The sequence below is a fragment of the Dipodomys merriami genome, unplaced genomic scaffold, assembly GCF_024711535.1.
Source record: "Dipodomys merriami isolate MVZ:Mamm:240054 unplaced genomic scaffold, mDipMer1.0.p SCAF_13, whole genome shotgun sequence".
Lineage (NCBI taxonomy): Eukaryota > Metazoa > Chordata > Mammalia > Rodentia > Heteromyidae > Dipodomys > Dipodomys merriami.
Genome location: NW_027202604.1, coordinates 41096250 through 41120245, shown reverse-complemented (window position 1 = coordinate 41120245; position 23996 = coordinate 41096250). Strand labels below are relative to the sequence as shown.

At 44.7% G+C, this 23996-nt stretch overlaps 1 protein-coding gene across 3 annotated transcripts in view; it reads right to left on the bottom strand.

Moving 5' to 3' along the window:
* Positions 1-23452, bottom strand: part of LOC138824864 (MICOS complex subunit Mic25-like) — a 223714-nt gene extending 200262 nt beyond the window's left edge. For all 3 annotated transcript variants that reach the window (XM_070019264.1, XM_070019265.1, XM_070019266.1), the window contains exon 1: positions 23263-23452. In XM_070019264.1, the coding sequence (XP_069875365.1) occupies positions 23263-23349 (87 nt within the window). In that variant the 5' untranslated portion in view covers positions 23350-23452. The remainder of the gene's footprint in view (positions 1-23262) is intronic.
* Between the last annotated feature and the right edge of the window lie 544 nt (positions 23453-23996).

The following is a 23996-nucleotide window of genomic DNA, read 5'->3' as shown; positions in this document are numbered from 1 at the left end:
TGGCCCAATGCCTACCAGACAATCATCAAACTCATCTGGGATGCCAAGCCTAGCCTCAGGTGTCCCACAGGCTCTGCGCCCTCACCTCTGGTCACCCTTCAACAGAAACCCTGTGACTGAATTCTCACTCTCCTGTGTGAGTGCTCTGAATGCACCCACACTGGCCTTCTAAACACATCAGCACAACCACCCACCGCTGGTACATCACCACCAGTCTAAATGCACCTTCCTTTAAGGGCAGCTTAGTGTGTCCTTCTCCAGGGAACTTCTCCATTGTAAGTGCAACTTGGTCCCTGCCTTCCCTTCAAGGCCTTTGCAAACAACTGCACAGGGACAGGCTGCCCTTCCCACTGAACTACCCTTAGGGTTTGTAAACACCTTGCCAGCTATGCAGCCCTTGTCTCTATGCCCTCCAGCGCCACACAGAGCAGATAATCAAAATATTCCTTGACTCATTTCACCTTAGTTCCCCTAATGAAGATCAGATAAGCAAATGCTCACTCACTTTAGAGGAAGTAAACTAGGCATAAGGGTGTCATAAAACAGTTTACTGAAATAGAATGGCAAGCTAGAGATACTTCCAGAATAAAAACCGTTAAGGTTCACTTCAGTAAATATTTATTTATTAAGTGTCTTATATGCACAAGACATCCTAAAGCACAGGTGAGAGAAAGACATTAAAGATGCCTTAAGATGAAAGACATGATCAGCACCTCTACTACCAGACACCTAAAAGAGAAAGGATCCCCTGTGTACATACAGGCATGAGTTAAGGATGCTCACTGTGGTACTGGTAGAAATTTAAAAAAAAAATAAGCCTAGAAAATTATAATCATCCAACAATAGTGACCTGATTAAAGAATTCATACTGCATCATTCTATGAAATACTATGCAGGAATTAGGAAAGAACAAAATAAGACATGTACACAAGCCGGGCACCAGTGGCTCACACCTGTAATCCTAGCTACTCAGGAGGCTGAGATCTAGGGATTGTAGTTCAAAGCCAGCCCGGGCAGGAAAGTCTATGAGACTCTTATCTCAGAAAAAGCTAAAAGTGGTACATGTTGTTCAAGTGGTAGAAGTGCTAGCCTTGAGCACAGAGAGGTTCAGGGACAGAGTCTAGGCCCTGAGTTCAAGCCCCAGGACCAGAAAAAAAAAAAAAAAAAAAAAAAGACGTACACATGACCAGGTATACAGATTACAGGTTATGATAAAATCACACAACTCTTAGTATAAATTTTGTTAAAATAGGTAAACACCTATAAAACACCTATAGACCACCAAACAAATCTAATGAATGTGAATATGCATATATCCACATTTACAAATGCAAAGATGGATCTGAGTTTTCACACCTATGCATACAAGCCTACAGGACCAGCTGAGAGGCAAAGCCTACAGGCTCCTTACCATAGCTCACAGGGTTCCACACAGCAAGTGGGGCAGAGGTAGCTGAGGCAGGACTTTTGCTTTGGGGCATTTTGAGCCAGTTCTTTTTATTTTATTTCCTCTGAATGCATATGTGCTTGTGCCTTGCAGGGTTTTTTAATCATAAACATTTCTTTTAGTAACTAAAGATAATAATAATAATAATTGGATCATTCTAGTTTTTAGGCTACAAACCAAATAGCTAATTCATGATACAGAACAGAAGACTAAAAACATATACCTGTATTAATAGAAGAGAAAATATCCATGGTCAATGGATTTTCTTTTTTGTTTGTTTGTTTGCCAGTCCTAGGGCTTGAACTCAGAACCTGGGCACTGTTGCTGAGCTTCTTTTGCTCAAGGCTAGCGCTCTACCACTTGAGCCACAGTGCCACTTCTGGCCATTTCTGTTTATGTGGTATTGAGAAATCAAACCCAAGGAGAATGCTAGGAAAGCACTCTACTATAAGCCACATTCCCAGCCCTGTCAACTGATTTTCAACAGGAGTACTGCTATACATTGGCTATGGTTTGAGTTTGTCTCCTGGAGCGTTCCTGTGCGGGAAGCTGGTTCTTCAGTGTGGTGACACTGAGTGCTGATAGGACCTGTAAGAGACAGGGCCTAGTGGGAGGTCATCACTGACCCTCTTTGCTCTTTGCCTTACCCTCTGGTGGGGTGACTACCCTCTCTCTTTTCCTCTCTCTCATTTCCTGCCAACACCGTGGTGCTACCTGCCATGAGGTGATGCAGCCAAGCTGGCACCATGCTGCTTGACTTCAGCCTCCAAAACTATGAGCTAAATAAGCCTAGAATGCAGGTGGTAAACTAATTCAACGGGGAAAGGATAAATAGTGTAAGGACAGCTGATATCCCCATGCCAAAGAGTAGTTGGGCCCTTCCATTATTTAACACACAAAAACAAACTCAAAGCAGACTGGCGAACAAAATTAAGAAAACCTAAGGTAGATAGATCTTAATGTCATTGGTTTGGCAATAAATTCTTAGACAGGACACCCAAGTGAAAGCAACCAATGAAAAAAATAAATACACTGGATTTCATCAAAATTAAAGTTTTGCTTATCAAAAGATATAACCGACCAACCAACACACACACACACACACACACACACACACACACACACACACACACTCACTCACTCACTCACTGAGATAATTTGCTAAATGAGGTATAACCAAAACATTAAATAAGGAAGTGGCACTGTGGCTCACGCAGTAGAGTGCTTTCCTTGAGCTGAAGAGCACAGGGACAGCACCCAATCCCAGAGTTTAAGCCCCACAACTGATAAAAATAAATAAATAAATAATACATATTAGCAAGAATATAGAGAAATCAGAACCATTATTCATTGTTGCCTCAAGCTTACAGTAATGGAAAGACTTAAGTGTTGTTAGTGATGGGGCAGGGTTGTGGAGGTTTTTTTTTAAGGGGGCGGGGGGGGGGGGTGAAAATGTTAGGAAAGTGATGGTGGTTATAGTTACACAAACCTGGATATATCTCAATAGTAGAGAGCTTGGTTAGCATGAACAAAGCCCTGTATGGTGTGTTAGTTATATTCAAAGTTAAAGAGGGGATGAATAAGAAATAAACACCAAACACCAAAGAAAAAAAATCAACAGCTCAGACAGGCTGTCACTCAGAAATACCAAAAGAGGATATTCTAGCAGTGGTACCTGCCAAGGGAAATAAGCCTGTATGGGTTCCTGATACCTGGCAGGGGTCAGGAGTAGTGAAGGCTAGAATGTAACACAGAGCAGGACTGGGCACAAAGGATGCTGTCATGTGGGAAGTAGACCTAGCAAGAGAGACCAGCACACCTGTAGCCCTAAGTTCAACTTGGAAGGCATGGTTGTAAAGGTGAACCTAACACAGAATGAAGCTTCACATAGTATTCATGGAAAGCAGCTTAGTGTAGGGAGATGTCTAAAGCTTCTGAACAAGGAAATAATATAAAGAATACTTTTAGAAGTTGAATCAACAGCACATAAGGAGTACAAAGGAGTGGGGAACGTGCCCTTGGTAGTGAGGTGACAAAGGCAGCGGCAGCAGCTTACAACAAAAGGTTTTGCATGGTGGTGGCCTTGACTACAAAGATGAATGAGAGGGCAGAGTTAATAAGGAAGAGTTTTGATCCTAAGTTAGTGGAACGACTTGGGTGAGAATGACAGAAAAGCGAAATTAAGAACAGAGAAACTATTTTGAGAAGATTGCACATTAGTCTGAATACATAAAAAAGCACAGATTATAAAAGGAAAAGAGCCTTCAAGAGTTCATTGGTTTGCCCCATTTTTGAGCTATAGCAACTAAACACTGTAATGGCACGTGGGAAAGTGAAAAATAAGCTCTAAATCATGGCCCAACTCCTTCATTTTGTGGAACCAGCCATACAGGAAGGCAAATAAAACCTCTTGGAAGAGAATGTTTTTCCAGGTAAGTAGGGACCTGAACTGGTGCTCAAGAAGGAGCCAGCTCAGTGGAAGATTTGGGCACCCTACCCTTGTGCTACGACTGGCTGAACAGGACTGACTTCTAAACTTTCAGGAAATTTTGAAAGCTGGTTAACTTTAAAATGGCAGTTTAAAATTGGCCCTGGTAAGGAGAATTTTCACCATGGAAAGTGGCAAATACTACAGGTCATAGTCATTTCTTGTGGTTTGAATAAATTGTTAGAAATTCACTAGCACCAGCAGGGCACAGGGTTGGCTTATGGTCTCCGCAACATGGGAGGCAGAGCTTGAGAGGATTTGGTTCAAGGCATGTCTGGGCAAAACCTAGCCATCTGACCCAAAACTTGGGTAGGTGGTGGATGCCTGTTACCACAGCTGCGTGGGAAGTATAAATAGGAGGCTCACAGTCCACACTGCTCCAGACAAAAACACAATACCATGTGCTTTGCTTTTACTAAAGTTCACAGGGCTGTGGGAATATGGTTCAAGTGGTAGAGTGCCTGCCTTGTAATAACAATGCCCTGAGTTCAAACTCATAGTATTGAAAAAGAAAAAAAATGAAAGAAGGGGGGCTGGGAAGGTGGCTCCGTCGTAGAGCACTTGCCTTGAATGCCAGAGGCCCTGGGTTCGATTCCTCAGCACCACATAAGCAAAAAAAGAAAAAAAAAGCCGGAAGTGGCACTGTGGCTCAAGTGGTAGAGCGCTAGCCTTGAGCTGAAGAGCTGAGGGACAGTGCCCAGGCCGAGTTCAGGCCGAGTTCAGGCCCCACGACCGGACCCAAAAAAAAAAAAAAAAGAAAGAAGGCAGGGAGGAAGACAGGGAGGAGAAAGAAAGGAGGAGAAAGACAAAGAGATAGAGAGAAAGAGGGAGGGAGGAAAGAAGAAAGGGAGGGAAGACGGAAGGGAGGGAAAGAAAAAGGAAGAAGGAAGAAAGTGGACCCTGTGAGAATGCACCAGTCCTTTGAGGGACTAAGAATTAAGTGTGTGTCCTGAGTGTGAGCTAGTGAACTGCACTGAGGACTGAGCCTTCAGTGGCCCTCCTCAGTGTGGGTGAGGTATTGATGGCATCTGAGATCCCATGAGTGAGGCAGTCATAGCAAGCAATGTCCCGACACACAGGATGGAGAGCAGCCAGGTGGACAGGAACAATAGGCATTGATACATGCAGAGGAGCCGCTTACAGCACAATCCATGAGGACCAAGAAAGCAGTCTGGCCAAGAGCAAATGCATGAGGCACCATGACCAGACTCCATCTGTTCGTTTATGCTTAACAGAAAACAGTGCTGATCACAGTGAAAGACACTGTCCTAGCTTCCGTGGAGTTAATGGTAGATAAGATGCAGTTAACAAACAGTCTCTCATACTTTATTTCGTCTAATCAGCTTGTATCACAACATCTCCTTATATATCCAGATAAAAGATAAAAACAACTTATAAAGCCAGAAGCCCAGGGCTCATGCCTGTAATCCAAGCTATTCAAGAGGCTGAGATCTGAGGGTCACAATTTGAAGTCAGCCCCAGAAGGAAAGTCTGTGAGACTCTTATTTCCAAGTGGCGCTGTGGCCCAAGTGGTAAAATATAAGCCTTGAGTAAAAGGAGTACAGGGATAGGCCCAGGCTCAGAGTTCAAGCCCCAGGACTGGCAATAACAATAACAACAACAACAAAACCCACTAATGAGGCTAGGCACTAGTGGCTCAAGCCTATAATCCTATCTACTCAGGTAACTGAGATCTGAAGATCACTGTATAAAGTCACCCCAGGCAAGAAAGCTTGTGAGACTTATATACAATTAACCACCAAAAAGTCAGAAATGGAGCTGTGGATCAAGTGGGAAACTGCTGTTCTTGAGCAAAAGGAGGTCAGGGAACATGTGTTTTGGGTTTTCTGTTTTTTCTGTTGGGCCTGGGGATTGAACTCAGGGCCTGGGCACCATCCGTGAGCTTTTTTGCTCAAGGCTGGTGCTCTACCAGTTGTGCCACAGCTCCACTTCTAGCTTTTTTTTTTTTTTTCGGTGCTTTAATTGGAGATTAGAGTCTCACAGACTCTTCTGCCCAAGCTGGCTTCAAACCTGGTCCTCAGATCTCAGCCTCCTGATTAAGCTAGGATTACAGGCATGAGCCACCAGCACCCAGTATATGAAGCGTTTTGTCCCCAGCCAACTTCAGATCTTAACCCCATCTCCTGAAGGCACAACATGTACTGGGATCACAGAGTTCACCACTTCATGTGGCTTATTAACTGAGCTGTAAGGGTCTCACTAACTTCAGATAATGGAACCATCCTCCTCCTGGTCTTTGCCCCATAGTAGCTGGGAGTTAGTATCTCTTTCCAGAGCACAGGCAAAAGAGAAGAGAAGGAAGGCCAAGCAAGGTACCCAGGGATTGGGACTTGTCCAACATCCAGGCTTCAGAGGGCTGGTCTGCTGTTCAGCCAGGCACACGGTCTGATGATGTGGGGTCTCCCTTCCCTCCCCTCCCTTTCTGGGCACACACTGACTGGAGTGTGTATGAGTGTGAGCACATGCCAAAGGGAGGGCTGATGGGAGCAGGAAGGGCAAGGAGAGCAGGAAGACCACCTTGAGAAAGATATCCACATTAAGACTTCCACCCTTGAATGAGGACCCTCAGCAATAAACAGGGAGGAAAAAAATGCAAAATCTCTGAGAAGTCTTGAGCCTGGCGTGTCCCAGGGTGCAACAGAAGGCCACTGTGGCACTGAATAGGGAAAAAGAAGGGGACCAGATGATCAGGCCAGAGGGACAAGCAAAGGCAGGTCACAGGTTCAAATCTGAGCCAGAGGAAGTGCCAGGGACTTCACACAGGTGAGTCACAGGCTCTGACTTGCTAGTCCTAGCCAAGGTAGGACCAACTGAACCACACTACTTGGTAAGTGAGGGGTTAAGGAAAACATTGGCAAGATGCTTATTGGCAGTGAGAGATTCGTAATATTTCTTAATGTTGCTACAAAATACAGCAAGTAATATTTTTAATCAACAAATATACATATACACACATTAGTCGTGCGAGAATAAACACCATCTGGGCAACGCTCCCTGTACCAACAGAACCAGAACGGAGGCCTCCAGAGCCAGCAGGGCTGGGTACTAGGTGCCACAGGCACACTGGCCATTGTGCCACCAGAGCTGGCCAGAGAGCATCCTGCTCTGAGGTCAGAAGCAGGCCAATCCAGAGCAACACAGGGGAAAGGAGCTCTTCCCACTCTTCACTACATGACCTTGGCCTACTTCTTTAGCTTTCCTGAGCTTTCCTTTCATCAGCTAAGAAACAGATTCCTTGAAGATAGGGTGGCTCAACATAGCTCAGGAATTTAGTACATTCCCATCAGACCAACTTGCATTTGAATCCCAAGTATTTGCTTCCTATTTACTTCCTGCATGACCCTGGACAGAGAACTTTTCATCTCTAAATCAGTTTCTTCATCTGTAAGATGGAAATAATGGTAGAGACTGTAGAGATTATGAGAGTTACATGAAGCAATCTACAAAACCCAGTTGTGCAAAGAAAATAACCCATGTGAGCTATTAAAATGAAACTGCCAAGCACTATTGGGTACAAATAGACAACATGAAAAGACTGACAACAAGAATTGTTAGGATTAAGCAAAGGAAGAGAAGTGAATGAAGAACGGGGTGATGTCCAAAAAAAATTGTACTCATGATGTGACTTATCAAATGGTAACCTCTCTGTACTACACCTTAATAACAACAGTAAAGCTATATTTAAAAAAAGAATCATTGGGGTTTACCACATACTATGAACTAAGCATGGTTCTAGTTCTCCAGGTAGATTTGTGACTTGAGCAAATCTCTTCCCTTACTCTCCATATTATGTACAAAATTAAACTGGGCAAATTCTTTCTAAACTCCCCTCCAAGTCTGACATCCTATGGCTCAAACCTGGATCTGCCCCCAACCCACGAGTAACAGAAGGTAGCCGGGAAACAACTCTTCTCTGCTACCCCATAGAATGCTTGGTTGGCACAAGTCTCCAGCAACAAAGTAAAGGCCAAGAAAAGTCTCTTTTTCCTTTTCGCTCTAGTCCACAGCCCTATCCTGAAGAATCCTGATCATATATGAAAGACATGAAGAAAAGGGCAGCCCCAGACAGCAAAAGTCAGAGGCAAGGACAAGCCAAGGAGGAGCTGTATCCCAAACTAGGTCATATATGTACAGAGGCCTGACCACTTCCACCCCAACCAAGGCTTCTGGAAATCCCTATGACCATACCCATACACCACCCTCATCCAAAGCCAAGCTCCCAAAGAAAGGGCTAGAGGCTAGGTGCATGAGTAAGTCATATGACCACCTCATGACTAAAAGGCTGGGAAAGAAGGGTACTGCTTTAACAAACACAGGTGGGTATTATCAAAAACTTAACGTAAGAACAATGATAGGAATGAACAGTATTTATCTGATGCAATATAACTGAGATCTGAGTTACAATAACGATAAACTGTAACATACTACTACTACACTGAAGTAGTAGTACTGGCAGTACTACACTATAGGTGAACCACTCAGTGCTCACTCAGTAAAGCCCTCCCCTTGAATCCTCACACCATCACACCTGCTTTCCAAATGAAACCAGAAAGAAAGAATGCTCCTCAGCCCCAACGCTGCTGCCCACAACTTCACTGCTGTGCTAGTCTGTTTGAGGATCACAGAGTACCTCCCCAACACCAACAGCAAGGCGAGATACATTTGCTAAGCCACACTCAGGGGCTAGAACAACCCCCACAGAAGCTGTGGCAGTAGAAGGAGAGTAGCAAGACAGATAAGGAACATCACTGGAGTCCCTACTAGACTCAGTCATAAGCTGAACACGACACATTGCCTTGGCTCCTGACTGGAATGCTGACCGTCCCTCAACCGCTGCTCTCTCTCCTCATTACTCTGCTTGGCCTCTCTTCACAGCACTTACTGCTATCTGACACGATATGCACTTCACTATTTGCTATCACTCCTGCCATCCATGGCAGCCAAGGATTCCCTGTTGCTCTGACTACATCTTCATTTCTACAAAGTCTCTGGTCCATTGAAAATGTACAAATATATGTTAAATAATATTCACTGTCAGGTGCTGGTGGCTCACACCTATATACTAGCTACTCAGGAGGCTGAGATTTGAGGATTGCAGTTTGAAGCCAGTAAAGACAGGAAAGACTGTGAGACTCTTATCTCCAATTAGCCACCACAATATTAAAAAAAAAAAAGCCAGAGTGTGGAGCTGTTGCTCAAATGGTAAAGCAAAAAGACTCAGGGACAGCACCCAGGCCCTGAGTTCAAGCCTCAGTACTGGCACAGAAAAATTAAATATTTATTAAAGGGCTAAATATAGCACTGTATTCATTCGGCAGAGCATCATGTTTGCCTGGTTTCCATTGCTATAACAAATTACCTGAATATTCAGCTTTAAAGAAGGACCGGTTTATCTTGGCTCACAGTGTCAGAGTTTCTAGTCCGTGACCACTTGGTCCTGAGGTGGCATAGCAAACCACAGCAGGAGCACATGATAGAGGCTTATTCACTTCCATGGAAACTGGAAAGCAAAGAGGAAAAAAGGGGGGCTGGGAAGGCGGCTCCGTGGTAGAGCGCTTGCCTTGCACGCATGAGGCCCTGGGTTTGATTCCTCAGCACCACATAAGCAAAAAGAAAAAAGCCAGAAGTGGCGCTGTGGCTCAAGTGGTAGAGCGCTAGCCTTGAGCTGAAGAGCTGAGGGACAGCGCCCAGGCCCAGAGTTCAGGCCCCATGACCAGAACCCCCCCCCAGAAAAAAGAGAAAAAAGGGGGACAGGGTCCCAATATCCCTTTCAAAGGCATGCTTGCAATGACCTCAATTCCTTCCACTAAGTACCACTTCTTAAAGGTTACATCACCTCCTAACAGTGCCTTCAGGACATGGCTTTTGGGGCAATACTTGCCCAAACTACAACAGGTATGTTAAGATATGACAACTATCATACCCAGAACTTATTGTCTAATGGGGCATATAAAACAGACACAGAACGTATGCCACAGAAGAGTCAGTTAAGAGCGGCACAGCTATAGTGCCCCAGCAATCTCCACATGGAACCCGAAATTCTAGCCAGAAGATACTTGAGTGAAGCCTCAAAGGACTATTTACTTCCCTTCCCTGAGCTCAATCTATGTGCCAGGGGAGGGGAGGGGAGAGGAAGGGAGAGGAGGGGAAGGGAGGGGAGAGGAGGGAAGAGATGGGATGCATTTTGTAAGATAGAGTGGGGCAGAGGGTGGCATTCCAGAATATAGAACAGCATGATTGAAAGAAGGCACAGCAGGGAGAGTACATGGACAAGTCATAAGATTCAGTCTGGCAGGTACACAGGCAAATGAAGAAAGAAAGCTATAAAGGGTTGATGAATTCTACTAGAGGCCTTGAATGACAAGGAGTCTAGAATTTATGCTGCAGTGAGTTGGGAGGCACTGAAGCATCAGAGAAGATGCCCCACCAAGATCTTCTCTTTGCAAAGGACAGTCAGGCAAAAGAGAAAAAGGGGCTGAGATGGCAAAGCCTGAGGAAAAGTAACACAAGAGTGCAAATCAGGAATAAGAGAGATGAAAAATGTACCAACTGTAGGACTGAAGGGGAGGGAAGGGACACAAAGACACTAAAACAATTGTTTAAGAGCTGGCATCTGTCTGAATGCATGAAACAAGTAAAAAAGCCAATTCACAGAATAGTAAGTGCAATATGATCTCATTTGTGCAACAAAATAGGAAAGAGTATGCTTGTATATGCAGGCTTGAAAAGAGTCTGAAAAGAATCATGAGAAATTGTGAACAGTTGGCATTTAAAAATAAGATGCATTTTGCAAAAAGAAAAAAATCTTAAAGTAATAGATGAGAGAAAAGATGACAGCAAGGCTCTGAGCCTGGCTTGCTGGAAAGAAGGAGGTGTCATTAGTGAGCCAAGAACTGCTGTGTGTGTGTGTGTGTGTGTGTGTGTGTGTGTGTGTGTGTGTGTGTGTATGTGTGCGCGCGCGTGCGTGCGTGTGTGTGTGTGTATGCGCAAGTGATGTCTTCTAAGTGCATCCAAGTATCTATGTTCCACAGGCAAATAGATTGCTCAGGAAGCTGCAAGAGGTTGCATCTGGGGAAAAAAATGAGGGAATCCCTGGTGTTAGGGCACTGAGAAAGAAGAAAGGATGTAATTTCCCCACTCTCCAGAAGGAGGCAATGAAGCTCACAGCTGGCACAGAGGAAGTCAAGCCCCAGAGCGAAGGGAAGGGTGCCTATTTAACGCTAATGATAGAAACAACTTTGACTGGTATTCCTTGAGCACACTCTGCATGCCAGGCTCCAGGCTAAATGCACTGTCTATGCATCACCCTTTCATAGATGAAGAAAACAGTTGGGAAGCTCAACAGTCACAGACTCAAATCTAAATCCTGGTACTTAACAGTGACACCTGCACATGTGAAGACAGGAATGTGGAGAAACTCAAGTTACCTGAAAGCTGAACTGACTTAGATGTCACATCCCCTGGCCTGATAGTGTTTTATGGTCCAGAAAGTCAACCTAGTTAAGCCTACTGAGGTCAAAACCAGCTCACACAATGTTACTGACCAGGCACAACAAAGAAGTTCTCTAAGGTCACAGGTGGGGTATCAGCTCATTCATGGGCTGGGACAGTATCGCCATCATCACACCATGAATGGAGAAGGATGGTGCACAGAAGACTGCCTGATGCTGCAAGGCACATCAGCAGCTCAGCCAGGTCTTCACAGCCACACTCCTTCCACTCAGTACCACTCAGCAGTATGTACTGTACCAAGCACTAGGCTACTAGAAAGAGATGAATGCTGTTCCCTGCTCACCCCCATGCCAGGCCTGCGGCTCCTGTGGGAAAGGAGGAGAGGACGGTCCGCGCACACCAAGCAAGGGCCAGTTTGCCAACTTCTACAAGATCAAGTTTGTTTGGAGTCTCAATCAGTCAGGATCCTGATGCCCAGACACCTCAATCCCTGTAAGTTCCTGCCCAACTCCGTGATTCTAAAAAGATTCTTCCTCTCCTTGCCTAGGATTGTTGCCTTGGAGATTTTGTTCCTAGTCCTTTAGTTTTCGATGAGCTGAAATTAGACGCACCGGCTGCTCACAAGATTTAAATCCCAGAATGTCAAAATAAGAAGAGTCCTGGAGACCTTGCACTTCAGGCATACAAGCACAAGTATCCACAGAAGCCACGAAGGTGACAGAAATGGAAACCTGGTAAAGACAGAAAAAGTAGCGCAAGGGCACTGTGGTGCTGAGAGGTGAACCCACAGGGCCACCAAAAGAGGGCAGCACCTTGAAGCTCCAGGAAAGTGCTACCATATGGGAAGAGACCAGACTTTGAATGCTTTGTTTTTTTCAAAAAAAAAAAAAAAAAAAAAATCACATTTATATAAAGCCTCTCAATGTTTAAATAGTGGCAATTAATTCAAATCTATTAATACCATGGTTTCTGGATTCATAATGTGGGAGGGAGGACCAGCCACTGGTTTAAAATACCATCTAGCAACCGACTAATTTATAGCAGGCTCTGAGCCAGGTGTCGGAGGCAGAAAACACAAGTAGGATATGGTTCCTGCTCAGAGCCAGAAGGAGTAGCTGAGGAAGAGATCATTTGGCCTGACTCATAGTACTTAATGTAGGTAGCAGATCTACAGAAAGTTCCTAAAGAGGCAAAAAAAACAGAATGTGGTCCTCAGAGAAGGGGGATTTAGTCAGTTAACGAAGGAGAGGTAACTGCACAGACAAAGGAGAATGGAGTTACAGACACAGAAACATGAAGCAGCTTAGAAAAGGTCAAGACCAAGGGTCTCCTGCTGGGACATTTCTGCCCCTGTTTCTGGAGACAGAAAGGGACACCAGCACATGGAGAGCCAGTATCTCGTAAGGCAGATTCTGCAACAGGTCTTTTAACTGTATGCAAGGGGAAGTCCTGAGCCAAACACATAAGGGTGAATTCTGATTAGCCTCTAACAAGGAGCTAAATGGGGCTGTGAGAGCAGGATAAATGAGCAGAGTGGGAAAGAGACATTCTTTCCCCCTACAAACCTCCCTTTTAAGTGTCTGAATTTTATGACCTTTGCCTAAAAAAAGCTTACCCTTGTAGCATCAGGACTTACAGATTGGTGAAAAGCAAGCCTATTAGAATAAAGAACAATTTGTCAGATGGTGATAGAAAGACAGTGTGGGCCTGAACTGAGATAAAGAGTAGTAAAGACAAAGAGGGAAACTGTTGGAAGAAACTGTTGGAAGGTAAAGCTCAAGACTGTCACTAAAAGCAGAAAAATGTGGACTGCCCATTTTCCCAGACAGGGACTAGATGGTAGAGCCACTCCCCACATGAAGAAGAGGCCTTTTCAGAAGAGGCAGAGGAGTGGTGCAGAGGGGACAGATACACCCACAAGACGACATGGGGCATGGAAGAGATGACCAGGGGAATTCAGACAGCTCAGGCTTAGCTACTTAGAATCTAGATGCCATCAGCTCATGAATGAAGATGAGAGAATGGGGGGTAAGGGGACAAACTGCACAGAAGCGACAAGAGGACGAACAAGGAAAACTTTTGAAGATTCTATAGACATGAGGCAGGGGGGTGGGGTGCTGTTTTGGTCCTGGACACCAGCTCTACAGAGACATTCCTCCAAGAAATGGAAAAGCAACACTTGTGTCCCACAGCAGCACCTTCACTTGCCAAAGGAAACAGAGATGAGCTTAGTCAAAGTAAAAATTCACTACCTTTACATTTATGCTGGTTTGGATTTTGTTTTACCTCTTGTTTTTTTTGTATGTGTGTCAGTCATGGAGCTTGAATTGAGGGCCTGGGTGCTGTGCTTTTTTGCCCAAAGCTAGTGGTTAACCACTTTGAGCTCCATCTCCAGTTTTAAGTGGTTAATTGGAGATGAATCTCATAGCCTTTCCTGCCCTGGGTAGCTTTGAACCACAATCCTAAAATCTCTGCCTCCTGAGTAGTTAGGATTACAGGTGTAACCCACCAGCACCCAGCCCACATTTATGCTGTTTTATAGATTTAACTTTTATGAAGATGTGTAAAAGGTAATTATAATTATACAGTTAAGGATCACTGCAATGGAATTTCATCTTGTAGGAGGGGGACATCGTAAAGTCAGATGGCAAGTTAGAAATCACTGCAACTCTTACACTGTTTAAATTTTGTTACAGGTTACACTGATATTCAAATAAACCCTTGAGAGTTACTCAAAATACCCCCAGGGGCACATGATTGTATATAGTCCTCCACTAGAAAACACCACTGAATTTAGGAACTCCCTGGTCATGAGAATGGAGGGCACCAAGGGCAAGTCTGAGCCTTCATACTATCCTGTCTCAGCAACTGAGGAGAAAAGATAGAGAACCCTGAAGTATTTATTCTGTTTCCCTGTTTCCTAATATCTCAACACGCAGCCCAAGGTGTGACATGTTGGGGGAGTGTGTGTGAAAGCACCAAGCCCAGGGACTGGCACACAGTGTGTGCTCAGGCAGTTTGTTGGACTTGAAATTCAAACTCAGACTCCATTCATTGGAAAGCAAGAGAGGTGTTGGCTGGCTGTTTCTTGGCTTCCCAAGCTGGCATTTCCTGTTGTGACTCTGTCAAATTACACTCACTCAAATGGTAAACCAAGCAGCACGGTAAGGCTGAAGATTGGAGAAGACTTGTGATCTAATCCTTCAAGGTATATATGCTAAATACACACGAGGACATATCACATCTATCTCTCTAAAGCGTCAACATTTTTTGTTTACACACTTACTTTAACCAAGTCAACTTAAGATGAAGGATGCAAACAAAAAGAAGATTATCGATTGGAGAGGATCCCAGATATGTAGGTTAACATCTAGCAAAAACAAAACAGAGATAAAGAACAGAAAAAAGTAGTAATATAAACTACCATACAGATCATTGCTATTAATGCTGAGACATTCAAAGATTCAAGCTCAGAAATGCTGTTGGGTAAGAGTACAGTAGAAAAGAAACTGCTACATACATATGAAACAAGTCCTAGTAATTCCTCCTTCACAGCTGTCAGATAGCCAACTTGAGAACTGTTAATTCACTAAGTCAACATGAACTCAAAAGTCACATAACTAACTAGCCATTCTAATTTTTAAAAAAAATCTTTGCTCTCTTAGAACTTACTAAAGAAAAATAGGATCAAAGTCTGAAAAGAACACGGTGACAGAGACTAATAAAATCATTAATGTGAACAGGATATATACATAAGCCTACAATTCACATATTATTCATGAAAAGATGCAATGATCTCTCCTAAGTTCAGGCAAGAAAATAATTTTCACAGCTTCTATTAAACAGTGTGCTGTGGAATGTAGCCAACGCAATAAGACAAGTTAAAAAAAAAAAGAGAGAGAGAGAGAGAATCCAGAGTGGAATGGAAGTAAAACTGCCTTTACTGGCAGATAGTATGATCCTACCTAATATCCTAAGGAATTAATAATGAAAAGAACAAGAATCTGTAGTAACGTTGCAAAACACGAGATCAATATGCAAAAATAAGCTCTATTTCTACATACTAGCAATCTAAAATTCAAAAATTAAAAATTAATTTTAAAAAACAATTTTGTGGGCAGGGAACATAGCTTAGTGGTAGAGTGCTTGCCTAGCATGCATGAGGCCCTGGGTTTGATTCCTTAGTTCCACATAAAAAATAAAATAAAATAAAAAATTAATTTAAAAAACAATGCCACGAGTCAGTGGCTCACATCTGTAATCCTAGCTACTCAGGAAGCTGAGATCTGAGGATCACAGTTCAAAGTCAGCCTGGGAAGGAAAGTCCATGAGACTCTTATCTCCAATTAACCACCAGAAAACTAGAAGTGATGCTGTGGCTCAAGTGATAAGAGTGCTCGCTTTGAGCTGAAGAGCTCAAGGACAGCTCTCAGACCCAGAGTTTAAGCCCCACAACCAAAAAAAAAAAAAAATTGTTCATAACAATGTAAAAAAGAACACTTGGGAATATTTTTATAAAGTGTAAACTTGTTTCACTAGAAATATAAAATGTTGCTGAGATACATCATGGAAAAAATATATTTTCACAGACTGAAGACTCCATATTGTTAAAATGGCAATTCTTCCCCAAAGCAATCTATAGATTCATTACAAAATTCCAGCAAGAGCCGGACACCAATAGCTCACACCTGTAATCCTAGCTAGTCATCAGGAAGCTGAGATTTGAGGATTGCAGTTCAAAGCCAGCCCAGGCAGGAAAATCCATGACACTCTTATCTCCAATAAACTACTCAAAAAAGCCAGAAGTGGCACTGTGACTCAAGTGGCAAAGCTCATGCCTTGAGCAAAAAGAAGCTCAGGAACAGCACATAAGCCCAGAGGTTAAGCCCCAGGACTAGCCTGTCTACCACCACCCCAAAAAAAGTCCCAACAGGAGTTTTGTAGAAGTTGATAAATTGATCCTAAGATGTATGCAGAAACACAAAGGACTCAAAACAGCTAAAACAATATTGAAAATGAATAAAGTTGAAGGAAGTCATACTTCCCAGTTTTGAGAGTACAAAGCAGTAATAATCATAAAAACATGGTGTTGGCAGAAGGACAGACATAGAGATCAATGGAACTGAATTCAAAGTCCAGAAATAAACCTTAGGTTTATACTGAATGGATTTTTCATGAAGACTCCAAAGTAATTCAATGGGGAAAAATAGGCTTTTCAACAAATGGATTATGAAAAATAAGATATGTCATGCAAAACAAATAAAATTTTCAGCACACTCTAGTACTTGAGCCAAGTTCAACTCATCACTTGATTTGGTAAATCATTTTTTACTGAAACACAGCCATACCCACTCATTAACATATTGTCTGTGGCTACTTTCACCAAAAATGTCAAAACTGAGTACTCATGACACAAACCTTCTGGTGTTTTGATGGATTTACTATCGGGCCCACTGAAAGAGGATTTTTGTCCAGCTCTGACTTACAGCCAGACCTTACAACATATACTAAAGTCACCTCAAAACATACCAATAAACGTAAATATAATAGCAAAAACTATAAAACTTTTAGGGAAAAAAAAAACAGGAGGAAAGTTCCATGACCTCAGGTTAGGCAAATATTTTACAATATCAAAAGCACAATCAAATTTGAAAAGCATAAACTTCATCAAAATCACTAAACATTTGCAGTTCGATGACTCTATTATGAAAATGAAAACACAAGCCACATACTGGAAAAAATAGCAGCAAATCAGAGCAGACCAGCAAATCAGAACAGAACAAAGAGTTTATATCCAGCACAAAGGAATAATGATTTTAAAAAAAGACAAATAATCCAATTAAAATGGTAAAGATATGAGTACATTTCACAAAAAAAAACAAATATGGATAGAAAATGAGCACATGAAAAGATGCTCAACAGCATTAGTTATTAGGCAAATGCAAATTCAAACCACAATGACATACCATTTCACAGCTACTAGAATTGCTATAATCAAAAAGACAAGACAATAGGAAGTGTTGGAAAGGTTATGTGAACCCAAACTCTCATATTTGCTGGTGAAAATGGAAAAGAATACAACCACTTTAAAAAACAACTTGGCAAGGTTGTTTTGTTTTGTCTTTTCTTTTTAGACAGGGTCTCATATAGCCCTGGTTGGCCTTAAATGATGATTCTCCTGGTTGGGCCCTCTGAGTGCTAAAATTACAGATATGTACCACTATATCCAACTTGGCAGTTTCTTAAAAAGTTAAACCCAATTCATAAACAAAGTGGCCCAGCAAGCCTATCCTTGAGAAATAAAGACATATTAAAAAATAAAAAAAAAAACTTGCAACAAACAATCCTAGTAGTATTCAAAATAGCTGAGAACTGAAAACAATTCAAATCCCCATTGAGGACTGAACACACAAAATGTTCTATATAACCCATACAGTAGGGTACTACTCAGCAATGAAAAGGAACAGACTACAAACACCTATAAAACCACCAATTTTGAAAATATTAAGCAGAGCTGATAAGTGGCTTAGAATGGACAAGGCCCTGGGTTCAAGCCCTAGGACCACAAAAAATATTTTCACTAAGTCAAAGAAGGTAGTTCATGCCTGTAATCTTAAGTACTCAGGAGGCTGAGGTCTGAGGATCATGGTTTGAATCCAGCCCAAGCAGGAAAAGTCCCTGAGACTCTTATCTCCAATTAAGCACTAAAATGTTAGAAGTAGAGCTTTGGCTCAAGTGGTAGAGCACTAGCCTTGGGCAAAAATGCTCAGGGGCAGCACCCAGCTTCTAGTTCAAGCCCCAGGACACCCCCCCCCCAACACATGCACACACAATATTTGAAATGAGAAGTATTTGTGATATATAATACATCTCAGTAAAGTTTTTTGTTTTTGTTTTTAAAAAAGAAGTCAGAAACACCCAATAAAAAGCTTAGCAAGGGCTGGGAAGGTGGCCCAGTGGTAGAGTGCTTGCCTTTCATGCATGAGGCCCTGGGTTCGATTTCTCAGCACCACATAAACAGAAAAAGCAGGAAGTAGCACTGTGGCTCAAGTGGCAGAGCACTAGCCTTGAGCTGAAGAGCTGAGGGCCAGCTCCCAAACCCAGAGTTCAGGCCCCACGACAAAAAAAAAAAAAAACTTAGCAAACATGGCAAATTATAAACACATTTCTGTATCTCCACAAACCAGAAATAAAACCCCAGGCACATGACTACAAGCAAAAGCAGGCAAGTTAGCAAGTCAGAAAAAGGCATCAGCCAGGCACCGGTGGCTCACACCTGTGATCCTAGCTACTCAGGAGGCTGAGATCTGAGGATCACAGTTCAAAGCCAGCCTGGGCAGGAAAGTCCATGAGACTCTTATCTCCAATAAACCACTAGAAAACCAGAAGTGGTGCTGTGGCTCAAGTGATAGAGTGCTCACCTTGAGCTAAAGAGCTGTGCCCAAGCCCAAAGTTCAAGCCCAGTGACCGACGAAAGAACGAAAGAAAGAAAGAATGAAAGAACAAAAGAAAGGCATCAGTAAAAGATTTAACATCCATCCAGGTGCCAATGGCTGTAATCCTAGCTACTCAGGAGGCTGAGATCTGAGGATCATGGTTCAAAGCCAGCCTGGGCAGGCAAGACAGTGAGACTCTTATCTCCAATAAACCACCAGAAACTAGAAGTGAAGACTGTGACTCAAGTGGTAGCGCAAGCTAGCCTTAAGTTGAAGAGCTCAGAGCAGGTGCCCAGGCCCAGAGTTCAAGCCTCATGACCAACAAAAACAAAAACAAAAAAACAAAGATTTAACATCTAGAGGCTAGAGAGAATTAAAATATATGGAGGCAGGATTAATAAAAGAGAAAACTTGACTAGGGAGGAGGCCAGGGTGGCCTTTCAGAAGAGGGATCCAATCTGTTCCATCCCATTGTATTGGTGGCAAAAGCCAATGGAAAGAAGTAATGAAAGAAATAATGAAAATTTTCGATACATGGCCCTTAAATTTGTTCTAAATAAAAACGGACTGCATTATGCACAATTATGAAATGTCTTTGGATGGACATGAAATTGAGACTGTGTTTCCATGTCAAAGAACACTAAAAATCGTATTAATAGTATTTTTTTTGTTTTTTATATCTTTAAATACTCTTCTCCTGATATGAGAACTTCAATGTGGCCTCCAGGAAAACATTCACAGCGTTTCCTGGCATCCGGGGCCCAGCTCCCGGTAGCCCACAACCTTCTCAAACATCCTCATCCCTATGCCTGTCAAGCATCTAACTTTGAACCTGGCTTTCCAGATCTTTTACTAACACACTCAGCTCACTGAACCTACCTCCTCACTTATGAGATGGGGATGACATTTTACCTCTAAGAGGGGGATTATGGTGTCTCTCAATGTTAGCATGTGCAATATCTGAAATAATGCACCAGGCACAGTGCCCAGCCAAGTCACTATGCACCATCCACAAGACTGGTTCAGATCATATCACCAGAGTCATCTCCCCAAACAGGCATTTGCCTTTGTGCTATTTTCTCGGAACTTGCAGCTTTCATTCTGCTGCCTCTTTGTCTTTCCTTTCTATCTTTTCCCCTACACACCTGAGTCCTCCAGATGGCAGACACTTGGCCTTTGTTCTTCGTCTCTGTAAGGCGAGGCATGTCTGGTAAGTAATATACTGGCACAAATATTTCCTGAGATGGTAGCCTCTCTCTGGTTGTGGGATGTTGTGGGAGTCTCTTGCGTATCTAACTATATCCTCTGGACTTTCCACTCCCCAGTGGCCCAGAGCTATTCTCAAAGGAGCACAAAATAATAGTAAGGCTTATCTAGTCTAGATAATGAGCTTGGGGACAAGGATAAGGAAATAGGTTTACCAAGGCAGTGGAATAGGAAGCTGAGTAACTAGCATAGGGAAGAAGTTGGAGAACTGTGACAAGTCTGGATGTCAACAAGCACCCAACTTTGGTTGAATTATTAGGTGACTTTTTTACATGGGATGGAGAAAAAAAGTAGACATACAGAAGATACTATTGCCATAAGTTTGTCTATTCTTATTCGAGGATGAGGGAAAATTAACTGGTTAAAATTATCTTTATGTATTTCACACATGCTTGTTCTAAAAAGTAGAGTTGAATATAATTGTAGCACTTTGCATTAATTAAATTTCTTTTTTCTTCCAAAAAATTAGGGCTTAAGACTTTATATGTAAATATATGCAAATAAGCATGCAAATGAGCAAGGCCCTCCCTAACCTTTCATTTTAAAGGAACCAGAGCACTTTCTAAGACCTGGGGAATAAATACAAGTGGTCTCTAGGAATACTTTATTTTCTCTGAAGGAGCCAGGGCAGATATTCTTTAAGAATCTCTTACTAGGTTAATGTATTAACTTCTCATCTGTTCTCTTGGGTAACTGCTTTGTTGATCGATCTTTTTTTTCCTGATCTTTACTCACCTGCCTAGAGATAAAGTGAACCCGGAGTAACAAAAAGCACTCATTACTATCCCATCTTTTCTTCTATCTTTCTCTTTCAAATGAAGTACACAAGCATGACTTATCCTTTCCTGATATGGAGCTAAGCATCTCTCCCCACATGCCTCTGGACAGGACACTTATTCTCTCTGATCAGCCTGCCCAACTAGAAGAGGACACAATCACTGAGGTTCCTTCTTTCCTTCCCATTTACTAGTCACAGCTAAGTTAACAGGACTCTAGACCACCTAGTAAGAACAAAGTAAGAACCTAGTAAGAGCCACACTTCCACTTCTGGCTTTTTGGTGGGTAACTGATGATAAGAATCTCACAGACTTGGGGCTGGGAAGGTGGCTCAGTGGTAGAGCACTTGCCTTGCATGGATGAGGCCCTGGGTTTGATACCTCAGCCCCACATAAGCAAAAAAAAAAAAAAAAAGCTGGAAGTGGTGCTGTGGCTCAAGTGATAGAGCGCTAGCATTGAGCTGAAGAGCAGAGGGACCGCACCCAGGCTGAGTTCAGGCCCCACAACCGGACACCCCCCCCCCCAAGAATCTCACAGACTTTTCTGCCTGGGCTAGCTTTTAATCAAGATATCAACTTCCTAAGTAGCCAGGATTATAGATGTGAGCCACCAGTCCCCACATTAACTAATTTTTTAAGGTGGCAACTAAGACCAAAAAAAAAAAGCTGTTTACCCAAGTCCACATTAACTGAGCCTTTTCTTTCTTTCTTTCTTTCTTTTTTTTGGAGGGGAGGTCCGATCGTGGGGCCTGAACTCTGGGCCTGGGCGCTGTCCCTCAGCTCTTCAGCTCAAGGCTAGTGCTCTACCACTTGTGCCACAGCGCCACTTCCAGCTTTTTTTCTTTTTGCTTACGTGGTGCTGAGGAACCAAACCCAGGGCCCATGCATGCAAGGCAAGCGCTCTACCACTGAGCCACCTTCCCAGCCCCTAACTGAGCTTTTTCCTGAACTACTTCCCTACTTAATTCTACAATCCTCTGGGCATTTCTTTTAAATTGGTCTGTTTACTGGGTTTATGCATTTAATCATTCAACAACTATTGACACAGCACTCACAGCGTTCCACACGCAGTGTAGGAGGAACTATAAACTGTTGGGAGTTCAACAGCAAGGTCTGGAAAGACCTACTTCAATCCTGGTTCTCCCCAGTGATCACCTATGTGATCTCAGATGTGACTTCTTCAATCCTGGTTCTCCCCACTTGTCACCTATGTGATCTCGGATGTGACTTCTGGCTCAGTACCTCAGATCTCCTTACTCAAAAAATGGGATGGTAGAATACTTCTCTCAGAGGTCTGTAGAAAATTAAATGAAATACTGTCTGTAAAGGGCAACGCACAGCTGCCACCACACTCAAAATTATGAGCTGCTTTTATTATTCTCTTGCATTTTGGGGATAGTCTCACCTGTCACACAAGAGCCTGTCTCAAGAACTTACACTAATGGAAAAACAACTTATCAGCGCAAGTTTTAAAATGAGACGGGTGCAATGGAAATAAAACTGTCAGCCAGGTGGACGCTATTTTGGACTTTCGTGGTCAGGGACACAGAATCTGTCTAAGGCCCATTCTGACCTGAACACACCTGGTCTTGGAAGCTAAGTACGGTCAAGTCTGTTTGGTGCTTGGATGGGGGGAAACATGTAAGGTGTGGGCAGTGACAAGGTGGAAACCGGGAAGAGGAATGGAGCGGTGCACGGTAAATAGAGATTGCTTGGCATCTTCTAGAGAAGGCAAGAAAGAACTCCTGGGAGGAGCGGACAGACAGGTGGAGATGGGGGGAGGCAAGGGGACTGGCCTGGGATGTGGTCAGAGAGGTCAGCGGGCACCTGGGCAGCCTTGCATAGCCTGGAGAGGAGGCTTTCTCAAGAGCGCGGCTGCGGGTCCACGTGGAGGGCTTCGGCAGGGACGCGCGGCCCAGGACCTCAGGCGCAATTCCTGCGTGCGGCGGAGGGCAGGGCGCTCCCGCGCGCAGGCGGCCTCGGCAGGCGGCGCCCGGTACACAGAACGCGACGCGCACACTGGGGAGAGGCGCGGGCGCGGAACGAACTCGCAAAACGTAAACGCTAAGCCGACCCGAGCTGCGCTTCCCTCGGACGCTGGCGGCCTCCCGACTCGCGGCCTCCGCGGCCTCCACTCCTCCTCCCGGAAGGCCGTGTCGAGAAGGCTGGACACCGAGGACCGGCGTGGCCTCTTCCCGGCCGGGAGACCCGCCGAGCCTCCGGACCCCAGGCCCGGCCGGGACTCCACGAGGACGGCGGGCGGCAGACGCTCCGGCCGGCCGCACTTCCCTCAGGGCCGGGCCGCGCCGCGCCGCGCCGCGCCGCAGCGCCCTTGGGCGCCCTCCACGCCCGGCCCGGCCCCGCGGCGCCGCTCACCCGGATGCCCTGGAGCACCCGGACCCGCTCCTCCTCGTCCATCTCGAAGGACACTCTGCGGCTCTCGCTGCTCTCGGCGCTCCCCATGGCAGAGGCTGGCGGACCGGAGGGCGGGCAGCGACGCCACCGGCTCCAGAGCAACCAGGCAGACGCCGCGCGGGCGCTGAGCCCGACACTTCCGAACTCGGCCGCCAAGGCACCGACCAACAAGAGCTCCTCTTATTGGTCGACGCCGGAGGCCCGGCCAATCAGACGGCTTGGTCCCGCGGTGCTTTATGGGAGTCGTAGTCCATCTTCCAGGCGCCCCAGGGCACGCCGGGAGCGCGGCGGGGGCGTGGTGCTCTGGAGCCGGGCGCGCGACCCTCAGGAGAGTCGGGCACGCGGGCGGCAACGCGCGTCCCGCGGCGGAGGCGGGCGCGCGGGCGCGCGGGCGGTCAGCGGGCAGAGCCGCGGGCCGCCCTGAGGCGGCGCCCCGGCCCACGTGGGGTGGCCGCTGGCCTCCTGCTGCACACTCGCGTGGGGCGCGACCCCGGACCTGTGCTGAGGGCCGGCCCCGGCCGCGGGTGACGCCCTGGCATGTTCTGTGGAGCGGGGGCCTGGAGTTCTCTCTCCGGAAGGCACCTGGGTGGAAAGCGGGAGCCATACGCTTGGGGACATTGAACACAAAAGAGTTTTCTTCCTCACCTGCAGGGAGGGGCTTGATCCTGGCTCACCGCACACGTGTGGCTGTCTGC